Genomic DNA, 14,098 nt, shown 5'->3' on the forward strand with positions numbered 1-14,098 from the left:
ACAACTATATCAGTTACACACAGCAGAAGGAGAAGAATTCAAGTATAAAGGAGGTACCATCTATAATGAGACTGCGCCCCTTAAGATGAGCTACCTGAATCGAAAAGAAAGAATCTAATTCGATATTGCCGATCTAGGAATATACAACATAGTGCTAGGACTACCCTGGCTATAAATAAGCAACCCATAGATAGATTAGAGCAAAGGCTAACTCTATTAGGACCATAATAATTCAGTCCCTGAGCAGCCCTGTTGGAACCAGGCCTCAAATAAATCAATACGACAAGGAACAGCAAAACGATACCTCTGTTACCTCAAGGCAAAAGAAGCCGTATTATAACCACTGATAACAACAGATCTTAAACAGAAAAACGATCCACTTCTGTCTATCCTAGAAGAATATAGAGTTTACGAGAAACTCTTCGCAGCCGAATTAGAAACCAGACTGCCTGAACACACCAGTTTCAACCACGAAATACCCCTCAAAAAAGGGAAGGAACCACGCTTCAACAAAATCTACAGACTTAACCAGATAGAGATGGAAGCCTTAGATAGATACCTTGAAGAAAACCTTAAGAAGGGATACATCAGACCCTCAACGTCACCAGCAGGAAGCCTAATCCTATTCGTACCCAAAAAGAACGGAAAACTATAATTATGCGTTAACTACTGCATGCTTAACGAAATAACGATCAAGAACTGCTACCTACTACCGCTCATCAACAAAATGAGACGACTCCTCTATAGAGCCAACTGGTTCACAGCCCTCAACCTCAAAGGAGCCTATAACCTAATCAGAATAAAGCAAGGAGAAGAATAGAAGACCGCTTTCAGAACCTAAAAAGGATATTTTGAGTACCTCATCATGCCCTTCAGCCTTACTAACGCCCCTGCAACATTCCAAAATATGATCAACTAAGTCTTATGCAAATACGTCGACATCTGCATAGTAGTCTATCTTAATAATATCCTCATCTTCTCATCAACACTTAAGAAACATAAGGAGGATATACACCACGTCTTATAAGCCCTCTAAGAAGCTAAGCTATTAGTTAAACCTGAGAAAAGCGAATTCCACACACAGAGGGTGGAATACCTCGGATTCACTATCACCCCTAGAAAAGTCTGCATATCTGAAAACAAAGTTAAAGCTATTAAGGAATAGCTGGTACCTAATAACCTCAAGGAAGTCTAAGGATTTCTAGGTTTTGTTAACTTCTACTGCAAATTTATCAAAGACTATAGCAAGATTAACGCAGCTCTCATAAGCCTCAGCCGCGAAGACGCACCCTTTATATAGGAAGAACCACAACAAACAGCATTCCAGAAGATCAAGGACCTTATCGCCAGCAAGCCTATCCCAATTATTCCAGATCCAACAAAGCAATTCGAAGTAGAACCAGACGTATCAAAATACGCAATAGGAGCGCAACTATCTTAATAAGATTCAGAAGGATAACTACACCTATACGCCTTCTTCTCTCGCAAGCTCTATAGACCTGAACTTAACTATCAGATCCACGATAAGGAACTTATAGCAATCATCGAAGCCTTTAAGGAATAGAGACCTAAGCTCTCAGGAACCATATATGAAGTACTTATATATTCAGACCATAGGAACCTTTCATACTTCACAACTTCGAAAGTGTTAAACAAACAACAGATTAGATGGTTAGAATTCTTATCAGAATTCAACTTCTAAATTATCCACTGCAAAGGATCAGATAATAGCAGAGCTGACGCTCTTAGCTGACGACCAGACTATAACGTCCTAGTACCTAAAGAAACCTAAGTGATTCTCAAAGGAAATAATAATAGAGACCTAATGCTAGTAACTAAACTCTTGATAATAGCTGGACGATCTAGTACTAGCCCGCCTAGCGAACTAGACGACGAAGCAATTATAGAGTTTTATGCTCGCCCTGCACACAGTCACTAAGGAATCATAAAAACCTAGAAATAACTATGATAATAATATAGAGAAAAGGTTACTAGAGAATAAGTGGCAAAAGCAATTGAGGATTATGAGGTCTGCCTTAAAAGCAAACCTGCTTAATATCAACCTTATAGTATGCTATAACCTTTGCCTATGCTGCAAACCGCCTAGCAATCTATATCACTTAACTCTATCGTCAAACTACTAAAGTCTTAAGAACCCTTTATAGGAGTACACTTTGATAGCGTTCTCATTATTATGGACTGACTTATAAAGTACGCCTACTTCATCCTATATAAGGAATCAAGCAACGCTGAAAAATATGCCTATATATTTCTCAAATATATTATTGCTAATCACAGAACACCTAAGGAAATTATATTAGATAGAGATAAGATCTTCACTTCTAAATTCTAGAAGTTAACTATATCATAACTTAGTATTAAGCAAGTAATATCTACTGCGTTTCACCTGCAAACTGACAGATAAACAGAACAAATTAACTATATCCTCGAAATATATCTCCACACCTATGTTAGTTATAACTAAGATAATTAGGTTGTATTGCTACTAATAGCCTAGTTCGCCTATAACAGCATAGTAGGAGAAAGTACCAAGGAATCCCCCTTCTATCTCAATTACGGATTTAAACCAACCGCCTATAGAAACATGCAACCAGGCCTAGCTGCAGTTAAAGCTGTCACCTCAGTATGATAAATCAAGGATATGTAAGATAACGCATGCAAAGAACTCAAATTTATATAATAATGAATAGCATAGTTCAGCAACTAACAAAGGATTGAGGGACAAACCTTAAAAGAGGGAGATAGCGCCTATCTTATATAGCAAAATATTAAGATAAAGCGACTAAACGACAAACTTAACTATAAAAAACTCAGACCTTTCAAAATTTCATAAGTAATCTCACTAGTTAACTATAAACTCACACTCCTAGCAACTATAAAGTGTCACCTAGTATTCTACGTCTCACTCCTCAAACTAGCATTATGTGGATTATAGATAAACGATATTATTATTATAGAAGATAATAAACCAGAGTATAAAGTTAAATAAATTATTAACTATCTTAAGGAACCAGAAGGATACTGATACCTTATTAAATAGAAAGGATATAGACATAAGGATAATATATAGGAACCAGCTAAAAACATCACTAAAGCAGCAGAAAAACTTATAATCTACTGGCAATAACACTAAGAATGAGAAGCTATATTAGCACCTACTATATTAGTCCAGAAGAATGCTAGATATAAATAAATCAGACACCTATATCGCTTCACCAGACCACCTACTGAAGCAGATCGACTGCGATAAGGAAAACTGTTTATCCGCCTAGGAACACCTGAAGCTAGTTAAGAAACCTCAGAAGAACCTACGTTCAGAGGAATGCCTAAATCAACCACCCTAGTACCTAGAGAAGACCAATCCGACTTATTCTGAGTACCCCACAGCGATAATGTTACGGTCAGCTATCCGACAGTAGGGTCTGCTAACAGAAGCTGGGGATTGATACGTTCTAACAGTACACTGGGTCGTGTTCGTAGGTCGTAGTTCGTAGGCTGTAGTAGATCGGGTCTTCAGAGGCCAAGGTGATCAGTCTTAGACTCAACAAGTGATTCGCAGTGAAGGTAAGCTGAGAGTATCCGTGAGGATGAATACTAAGTTGATTGCTGAAGAGCTATGGAAGTCTGACCATGAGCCAGGCTCAGGGTTATTATATACAAGTCTAATTCTGAACATGTTCCTTTGTACCTTAGGTCGATCTGGATCATTCCGATCCAGAATGATCGTTTGGCCCCCAAGTCGTGTTGGATCATATTGATCCAATATGATCGTTATCTTATCATCACGTGACTTGGACCATAGTTCTTCCGTTACCGAGTGAGTTCCTGTTGTTCCCGTGATCCTGCAGTACAAATGTCCTGTCCTAGCCGCCCGACGCCCAAGTGGGTCGGTCAACTGCTATCCATGCATAACGGGTCGTAACAGATAAATCCTCTATCACCTGGGACTCCTGAGTTTCTAGAGTATGTTCCTCAGCCTCCTACTTATCCACAGACTGTATTCCCCAATAAATCAGATCTAAACCACGCTTCTTTAAAAACCTTTTCTATCTCTAAAGATAAGATGAACAACCTAAAGCGGCAGCAAGCTGAGCCTGCAACACCTCTAACGCCTCCTCAGCCTCTTCCTCCTCCTGCTCCACTTTCTTTTGCTTATTGAAATAACAATTCACTACTGCGATAAATCAGCAACACTAGGAAACACTAAGGTGCCAAGGTATTTATAAGTATTCGCCACGTCACCACCATCATAGTTTGAGAAACCCTGCTTCACACACTCGCTGTAACGCTTCAAGTTAGCAAGGTCTATTTTGCACACTTAATTATGCTGAAAATAAGCGGAAAAAGGTATTACGTCGTAACTATGGTGATCGACCAGAGCACTGAGAGCCTTACAGTTGCGCTGAATCTGAGTATGATAAGTCTCGCGAGAATCTGATTTCTGAACGTAGCCTGACATAGTGTTAGCATCATGGATAAATCAGGAAACATAATTGATAGGACCTCAACCTAGGACTAACGACCTTAAACACGGCCGTTTTGGAAGCAAAGCTGCTGTTAGTTCCGACTTGGATAAGGTTATGCGACAAACGGTGGAAGGAATGCTCTTGGAGAGGGTGGCCGTCGAGTGGCGGTGCATCGTGTCATGGCCTCCGGATTGGACATGAAGGAAGCGTTTCCATCTACTTGCTAACACGACGCCGTTGCGCTCCAGACTCCAGTCAAACTTCACCATCGGAAGCCATGACTTCTTACGCGTCGACTGAGCTGTATACCATTGCTGCATTTGACGATAACCTGCTTTACATTACTGCTTCGACATCTGAGATTGCAACGGAACGATATGCCCTACCACAAAAAATAAATCAGAGGCAAAAAAGGAAAGGAAGCATGAAAAAGCAAGAGTTAGAAAGAACCCTATGTCACCTGCAAAAGTATACCCCCTCTCATGTTGAGGCTCCTGCCCCCTCAAACAAACTCCGAGAGCCACGCTTTCAGCTCGCCAATATTCTCACACTCGAGAAACAGGGAGCTCTTGACCTCCAGCTGCAATTCCGTCCGGAACTTTTCCGACAAGACTAAAGACATCAGAGAGTCAATGCCGAGTTCGACAAAGGATGACTCGGGTGTCAATCTCGACACTTCGAGCCCCGTCTCCCTCGCAATCAGGTTCAAGCATCGACCCACGGCTGAGTTATCGGGCGTCTCGGCCGCAGCCGCGACCGGCACTGACGGAAGAGTTGGCGATAACGGCGAGATCTTCTCCGACAGCGACGTTTGAGTCTTGATTTGAATGGCTGGAAGGTGTCCATGGGCCACAATGTCTTTCTTGACCGTCTCTTCGCCCGCAATTTGACGCGTCGTCTCTGTCTTCGCACCCAGACTGCCGTCTGCTTTGGAGCCGCCAGAGGGCGAGAAGAAGCGTCCCATCAGCAATCTTGGCACCCTTCGGAACTTCATCTCGCCCATCATGCCCACGATCTCGCCATTCTGGAGCACGTAGACGTCTCCGGCGTACATGTTGGGCTCCGCGGGGAAGGGGCTCATGCGCACATACGTCCGGTACCGCGCCCCGGGCTCGAAGCGGCGCAGCATCCGGCAGTCGCCCCATCCCGGGGTCACGTAGAAGAAGTCGCGCGTGTTGGACGCGTCGCTGCCGTTGAGCACGAACCCGCCAATGTGGAAGACGCCGTCGATCCAGTGCGGCGGCGAGTGCCACGAGCCGTGCGTCTCCGGCAGCAGGGTCACGTCGGCGAAGGCCTCGTGGCCCTCCAGCACAACCGACCTCATGCCGCGGTACTTGTCCGAGTAGTCGACCACGTTGCGGAATAGCTCGTAGGCCATGCTGCGGGATAGCCTGTTTGCGGAAGGCTCCTCGTCCGAGGCCGCACGTCGCGCAAGGTCTTCTATGCGCCCCTTGACGAGGTGTGCCACGCGGTCCCACTCGCGCTTCCACGCTGCCGGGTCCTCGTATCTGATGGTGGCCGAGGCGAATGCTTCCTCGACTGGAACTCCACTCTCCGCATCCACATTGTGAAGACGCATCATGGTTGTTCGTTCGGCCAGGTTTGCCTCGGCGCGAATTTGGATCAGTTGCGATTTGCTAGAGTCTTCATTGGCCACCTGCGCGTGGAGGACCTCCATCTGAGAGATGTTCATGGGTATCTCTGCCAGAGAGTCCGGCTTGAGGAGGCGGTGGAGGTGCTCGCCTACAGTCAGGGCCATGTCTGCCCAAATGGACTGCGTTCACGGGTCAGTTACTGCGAAATTTGGACTACAGAGAGATAAAGGATAATACTCACCGAGGTTGCGACACCGTGGCCATTCATCTGATGACCGTGGACTGCGGCTAGCAGCGAAGGGTGTTGGATATCCGACACCGCCGTCAGCCGCGCTCGGTGGGAGTCGGTGACTTCCTCAGAGATGACTTGCTGCACCGAAGACGTCCTGAGAGACGAAGTCGAAGTCGTCGGCAGGCCTGCGCTTCTGGACGGCTTCTTGTCGGACGGGTACGCCTTGTCGAGCGTCCAAGTTCCTTCATACTGGATCCAGTAGTTCTTCTCGTTCCAGCGATAAGCCGGCAGATTCAAGAGTTTGTGAGCACGCTCGTACGGCCTGAAGTACTCATTCCACTCGACCGGGACCCCATGGCTGTGCAAGGCAGCCATTGCCCCAGAAAAGGTTGTGAAATCGTCTTCGCCACGACGCAGGGAGGGAACCACCCGGGCATTTGACGACAGCGCGTTGCGAATGAAGCCGGTGCATATGGGGTGCGGTCCCACGTCAACCCAGATCGTTCCCTCATCGACGATGCCCATGTCACGCGCGGCCTCTAAGGCGCCGACAAAGTTGACCGGCTCCCGCGACGCCCTTCTCAAGTACGTCGCGTTGATGGTCTTCCCATCGAAGACGACGTCGCCAAGAAGCGGCGAAAGGATCGGAACGCGAGGGGTCTTGAAGGTGATGTGGCGGGCGGTTTCCTCGTAAACCGACAGCATGGGATCCAGCTGAGCCGTGTGAAAGGCGTAGGGGACATCTAGAAGCAGACACTTCAGTCCTTGGGACTCCAGACTAGTTCTCGCATCGTCAATGTCGGCGCGTTTTCCACTGATGACGGTGTCGCGGGGTCCATTGACACACGATACCTCGAACTGATAGGCGCCATTCTCGCCCGCCTGGCGCAAGGAGTCTTTGATGTCTTCGATGCTGCCGCGGACAGACAGCATGACGTGGCTGCCAGAAGCGCAGGTCTTCTCCACAAGCTGAGCGCGACGGCCAACGAGGAAGATGGCATCGGCTGCCGAGAGGACGCCGGCGGCGACAAAGGCGGCGTACTCGCCTAAGCTATGGCCAATGACGGCGCTGGGCACGACTCCCATGAACTCCCAGAAGCGTGACAGGGCTATTTCAACCACGAGAGTGGACAGCTGCGTTTCCAGCGTCGACGGGTTGGAGGCCTGTCCCGCAGAGTTCTTTTCTCCACCAGCAATGTGAGGCACGACAGGGGGAAAGCCCAGTCGGCGCACGAGCTCATCGAGCTGTAGAATCTCCTCGCGGTAGAATGGAAAGTGCTGAAAGAGCTGGGCGCTGATGCCTTCGTAGTAGGCCCCCTGGCCAGTGAAAGCGAAGGCCACCGAGGGAGGAGTCGTTGGTGCAGGACGGAGATCCCCAACCGTCTCCCGCGCAGACGTCAGTAGACGGTGGAGGTCGTCGACACTGCTTGCACTCACAGCAATGCGAGTGTGGTGGTGGATACGCCTGGCACACAACGTGTAGGAGAGGTCTCCCAGTTGAGTACTGGGGTTGTCTTGGAGGTAGCGAAGCAGAGCGTCGATGTTGCTGCGCAAGGAGGGCTTGCTCTTAGCGGACAAAGCCATGACGTGGGTCGACCGAGGGTCAACGTCCTCGAGGCCACGTTCTCGGGCGGGAGCGTCCTCGAGAAGGATTGTAGTATTGCCGCCGTGAGCACCGAAGCTGTTTACCAAGACATAGCGTTTGCGGCCTGCTGGTCCCTCGACTTGACGTGGCCAAGGTGTGGTTTCCAGTACGAGTCCAGCGTTGCGCTGGTCGAGATTCCGTGCGACTACCGGGTTCAACTCGGTGACGATGCCGACGTGCGGCGGGATCTTCTCCTTCTGGAAAACCAGAAGAACCTTCATCAGCGACGCAATTCCAGCGGCCGCTTCGCCGTGGCCGATGTTGGATTTAACAGCGCCGAGGTGGAGACGCTGGTCCGGCCGACGGCGCGGAGAAAGTGGAGCGAACACGCCGGCCACGGACTCGGACTCGACGGCGTCGCCGCTCTGGGTGCCCGTGCCGTGGAGCTCGACGTAGCTGACATCTAGCGGGTCGACACCGGCGGCGTTCATGACCTGGCGGTAGTTATCCATCTGAGCTCCCGCGTGAGGGTGGGTGATGGATATGGCCTCGGCGGAGTGGTTCGTCGCACCGGCGGCGACGACGGCTAGGATGTTATCATTGTCCGCCTCCGCATCCTCGAGTCGCTTGATCACGACTGACCCGACGCCGTCCGCACGGCAGTAGCCGTCCGCGCTCTTGTCCCAGACCTTGCACTGGCCGGTTTTGGACAGGAAGAAACCCCTGCAGAGCATGCAGTAGTTGTCTGGGTTGGTGATGACGCTCAAACCGCCCGCAAGAACTGTGTCGGCCTCGCCGGCCCACAGAGCCGAACACGCGGCTTGGACGGCAGCAAGACCGCTTGAGCAGGCGGTGTCGATGTTGAAGCTGGGGCCGCCGAACTTGAAGAAGTAGTTGATCCGTCCATTGGCAAATGCGCGCTCGCCCCCGGGAACGGCGTAAGTCCCAATGTTCTGACCGGCGTTGAGCTCGCGCCAGTCATCGCTGGCTTGGCCGTAGAAAGTGCCGACACGCTTGAGGGCGGTCGAGGGCGTACGGTTCGGTGAGTACCCTGCCATCTCGAGAGCCTCGTAGGCCGTGACGAGGGCAAGGCGGTGCATAGGATCTGTCTGCTCGGCCTGTGCGAATGTCAGTCGTTCGGGAAGCCAAACCGTGTCAATCTAGGTGAAAAATGTCCGGCCTTTGCTTACCTCGCGGGGCGACATGTTGAAGAATCCAGCGTCGAAGAAACCTGGCCGATCGATGAAGTTTCCAAAGGGTGTCTGCGTGGCGTTTGGGGTTTGGCCAGAGGCATCGAGATGAGTAGAAAGATCGAAACGATCCGGCGGCACCTCCGTATGCACGTCGCGGCCGTCCACCATGAGATCCCAGAACAGCTCGGTGTCATTGGCACCACCAGGCAGACGGCATGACATGCCGACAATGGCCAGCTTGGACTGCTTGGGACTTGCAGGCTGCAATACGAGGGGTTCTTTTGCTGACCACTGACCAACGTCCTGGTGCACCAGAGTCAGGTGTGAACTCGTGGACTGGATGGCGGCAACCAGCTGCTCAGATACTATGGTTTTTCCTAGCTGGAGAAGGTCACAGCGTGTCGCCATCGAGAGAGCTTCGCAAATGCCGGTTTCCAAGTTGCCGAGGAAGATGGTGCCAGTCAGGATCTCGGATACGACAGCGGCGTATAGCTCGCCAGCAGTGGCCGCCTCGAAAGGCGAGCCGTGCATTGGCGACAGAAGTGGAAGTCGAACTGGACGTGACAACTCGCGGGAAGCACTCAGTATGGCCTTTGTGTCTTTTGGTCCATAAATGTGAGGCGCGTGACAAAGACCACCATACACCGGAAGGGCGTAATGGCGTGAATAGCGAAGGACGTTGGAGAAGAGGAAAGCATTCTTGAGTCGAGACGGGGGTCCGGTGACGCTGACAGATTTCTTGTCGGCCGCGCTGATGAAAACCTTGGTGACATCGGAACCGCCCTAGCAATGCGACTGGTCAGCCTTCCAATACTCAAGCGTTGAGGAAAGTGGATGGGTTGGTACCGTGGTGTTGTTGAAAAGATCCAGTTCCTTCTGCACATCCTCGACCGCGATGCCCGCCACGACATAGGCCCAACTGCTTTTGCCGCCCTCCACATGTTGGGGCTCCAGTGATTGCGAGACGTGATCCACGTGAATGCCCAGCCGGAAAGCGATTCTCACACTTTCGGTTCCAGCAAGAGACAGCTCAGCGAGCGAGGACGTAGATGACACAGCAGCGGCTGATATCAGACCGATACTGAGGCCCGCCAGAGTGGCGCTTCCGTGTTGGAATAGATGGTTTAGTCCTTGCTCTTCACAGTGCCTGGATGCGATCGAGTGTCAACAAACAGCTTTCATGCGAGCTCTGTCAATAGTTATGGGAGTTATTATTAGATGCTCACCCGATGATCATGCCAATCTGCAGGACGCAGAGCAAGGCCCCCTCGAGCGCTCCGCCAAGCGGTCCATCGCGGTAGTCGTCGAGATTGCCCGCGAGCCCGAGAACATTATGGAACTGCGGCAGAAGAACTCTGGAAGAAGGATGCAGCTCGGCCACCTCTGCCTTCAGTACCTCGGTGCATTCGGACAAGAACCGTGACAAGAAGTGGAATTTGCGGTCTTTGGCGCGCCTGTGTATTGCGGCAAGCTTTGTTTCGATACCATCTTTGGGCAGTTCGTTACTGCAGAAAAGGAGTGTTGTTGATAGTTCTGAGACTAGAGATCCAGTTGTCGACGTTGCATCGGATGAAAGGTTGGTCATTGTTGGTAGAGTTTCGTCCCTTGAATCGGATAATGTGTGTATGCGGCAATGAGGTGATATGGGGATAATTACACTTGAAATATTCGAGTTTTGGGCTGCAGTTATATGTCACTGACTCAATGCGAGAGGATTCAGAACACCTTTCTGCTGGATGTATCACCACGTGAAATATTACTCATTTGGATAACACGCGTATCAGCCAACCATAGGCTTCCAGCACTCGATAAAGCGTTTCCAAGAGCAGAGCCCATCCACTTGCTGAGGCTGTGCAATAGCGCAATAGGAGCGCCGTGCTGACACCCCTGCCGCTGTCAAAGGATCGTCTTAGTTGGCCCCCAAGTCCCAACCTGGAATGTCCCGAACGGAGGGGGACTTGTGAAAATTTTCGGAATCCGTGGGAGCTGGTCGGACTCCGGAGGTGCGTCAAACGCCCCAGGCTGCAGAACACGTCCGGAAGAGGCGAACGAAAATAACTTGCTAGTAACCACCATGAAGGGGGAGCTGAAGGAATCCATCCGTACGAAGACAATAGTGTCTGAAGCTGGCAACAAGCAACAAATCAGATCAAATACCGACCATTTTCCTCTAATCACCTGCGGTAGTTACAGACATCAATGCTCTTTCGGACCGGGGCTGATGTGTTGTCTCTGGGATATTTAGACGACCAGCCTTATCATTGATCAATCGATCACCGACTGGCTGCCTTTCGTCTCTTTTTCTCCGTATACCTTTTCAGTGAGCTCTTGATCCACAAACAAGAATTTCTGCTGAAATTTCTATTTCACCTACAACATGACAACGAACTTGAACCACGGCTTTCATAAGCCCCTTCTCGCAGCCAGTATCACGGCTGCTTCTTTCCTCACGGGTAAGGAGTCATTACTTACGTCCTGACATTACCCACTGTCTTTCTTGACTTCATATTCCCGAGCACCCTGCGTCACACAAATAAACATGTAGAATTAAACACTGACACGAGGGATTTGCGCAAAGGCTGCCAGCTGAGCCTTTCCTCCGTCTCCATAGCCACCATTCTTGGCCCTCCGCATATAGACGGAACTGCTGCGCTGAGCCAATTCCGTACCGTCTTCGCCCGGGGCTTCTATCTCTGCCCGACGTCTGCCATATTCTCTGGCTTATGCTGCTTTGTTAACGCTGGCCTGATCACCATGAACCACTACTCTTCAAATGGCGTCTTGATATTGAGTGGTCGAGCGCCGCGGCTGCTGGTCGCCGGCGGCTTGATGATTGGTATTGTACCGTACACGTTGGCGCTCATCGTGCCTCTGGAGGAGCAGCTACTTTCCCTCGAGTCTCGAGTACGCAGAGGAGAGCAGGCCGATGTGCGAAACGAAGACGTGGTGGACAAGTTGGAGACTTGGAGATGGCTGAACTACGGGAGGACGTTGTTGCCTGCGCTGGGAGTCGCTATGGCGTGGACTTTGTGGTAATAGCTCATCTCAGGGATACGTAGAATTGTTTAAGCCGCCTCCACAGTTTTTGGTGTGCCCTGTGACCCATGACTCAAGTTCTCGCATCATTCCGGTCGTTGCGACGATTTGGAATTACCCCCCCTCTGGTTCGGCAAAACGAGGGCTGCGGCTGGAAGAGTGACCGAAGCACCGAGAAGAATAGCCCTGATGTTTTAGTTCAAATCTCTCAGTCATGGGTTACCTGAATATCCATTTTCTGTTCAATGAGAATTCAGCTACCTCGACGTCGTGTTCGCGTTCAATGCTGTTCTAACCATGTTCATCTATTAACTGCGGGTGAGAAACTGCGTTTGGAACACTCTACCATCGTAATGAACCTCCGAAAATCTAAAAATTCACAATATCCCTCAAACTGAAGCTCAAGCTGCAGCAGTTGGAACGACTGTCTTGTGGCTGGAAAACCACCGCCTCGTCCCCTTCACAACCCGAAAGCCAACCCTCCTGTCTTCTGCCAACTTCCACAGGACTTGCGTCACGAAAGGTTCGAGAGCAACTTTGGATAGCTCCTGAGTAAGAGCATCGCCATGCAGAACCTCCACCAGTTCTCGTACGGTAAGACTGCCCGCTGCCATCCCTGCACCGCCTTCGCGTTGCCGGTTTTCCACCAGCGCGTTCCACACCTGTGTCTCTCGCAGCTCTTTGTGACGCAGGTAGCGCAAAATCTTCTGTGGAAGGTCGGCTATCTCTGCACCATGAGCTGGGTACCCCACGGCGCACCCGAGACCACTCATGCGGTATAAGCTCCGCATGTAGGCCCCAAGATCTTCCTCCACGGAGTACCCATGACCCAGGACGTTATCACCGGTGAATAGAGCATTCTCTTCCTCAAGCTGAAAGCACATGTGGTCTACCGCGTGGCCCGGAGTGAAGACGGCGCGGATGGTGGCGCCTTCGACGCGAAAGACCTGACCGTCCACTATGGGCTGCTGGCCGGGGTCCGGCGTATTTTTGAAGACTCGCGATGCCAACTCGGGCCTGTAGGTGATCAGGTCGGAAACCCCACCAGTGTGATCTCCGTGCCAGTGGGTTAGGAGTACATATGCAATGTCCAACTTGTTGTCTTCCAGGACAGCCTTGATGTTTTTCGCCCATAAAGGTTTTCCCTGTCGAGGAAAGATGCCGTTAGCGACAAAGGTCTGGAATGATCGACTGAGGCAGCAATAGGTGTAGATTTCACGTGAAGAGATGGCAATGGCATACTTCGCCCGTGTCTATGAGTATACGACTCGTCCCCGTGCCCACGAGGTAGGTGTTCGTGCCCTGGAGTTGCATCTCGCCAGGGTTGCCGCCGAGGACTCGAGACACCCGTCCGGTAATCTCGCTGACATCGTCGAGGGGAGGAAGCGATCTTCTTTGGGCTGAGAGATAGTCCTGCCAGAGGACGTTGTTGACCTTGATGGGGTTACGCGCCATGATTGCATGCGAAACGTCCTATGATTTGTTCACTGGAGACGTCAATAGGTGAGGTGCGTAAAGCGAAAGGGCGGATGAAGAGACCCCAGACAGCTGTGATGACACCGGGCTTAATGGGAAGGTGTTCATGAGCCAGAGGCCCAACACATGTCGGTGCCACCCCCAAAGCCCAAATGGGTGGTACATGTACCGACTCTCGGAAGCCGATTACTCAAGACGGGGGTTTCAAAAGTCTATCATCAGGATTCGGATTCCGACCATGATCGTTCAGGGTCCTGGTCAGGATTCAAATGCAGCTTACGTGGGGCGTCAACTCACTTCTGATTCACCTATTTTTGGCTCGAGATAATGAAATGTCGTCTGATAGGACGATAGGTGCCCCGAAAGATCCATCAGCTTCATCATCTTGATCTAAATGGCAGGTCTGGTAAGAAAGGCTGTATGGTTACTAGCAGAGGCACGCCGGGCAAAAGTGCAGGATTTCCCACCCTGAAGACGCCCCCAAAGTTTCCCCA

The 14,098-nt window shown here is 50.4% G+C and overlaps 2 protein-coding genes across 2 annotated transcripts; both read right to left on the bottom strand.

Annotated features, from left to right (window-relative positions):
- Positions 1 to 4,189: 4,189 nt before the first annotated feature.
- CGCA056_v012748 (uncharacterized protein) lies at positions 4,190 to 4,660 on the bottom strand (the record flags this gene model as incomplete). Its single annotated transcript, XM_037327992.1, has 3 exons — positions 4,190 to 4,192; positions 4,417 to 4,473; positions 4,613 to 4,660. 3 exons carry the CDS (start codon positions 4,658 to 4,660, stop codon positions 4,190 to 4,192), a joined length of 108 nt encoding a protein of 35 aa, XP_037172743.1.
- A 7,869-nt stretch (positions 4,661 to 12,529) lies between these two features.
- nscB-1 (Lactamase-like protein nscB) lies at positions 12,530 to 13,583 on the bottom strand (the record flags this gene model as incomplete). The annotated part of the gene is made up of 2 exons (XM_037327993.1): positions 12,530 to 13,273; positions 13,371 to 13,583. The coding sequence occupies 2 exons, from the start codon at positions 13,581 to 13,583 to the stop codon at positions 12,530 to 12,532; spliced, it is 957 nt and encodes a 318-aa protein (XP_037172742.1).
- Between the last annotated feature and the right edge of the window lie 515 nt (positions 13,584 to 14,098).

This window comes from Colletotrichum aenigma, assembly GCF_013390185.1.
Source record: "Colletotrichum aenigma strain Cg56 chromosome Unknown KSG_Cg56_contig09, whole genome shotgun sequence".
NCBI classification, from domain to species: domain Eukaryota; kingdom Fungi; phylum Ascomycota; class Sordariomycetes; order Glomerellales; family Glomerellaceae; genus Colletotrichum; species Colletotrichum aenigma.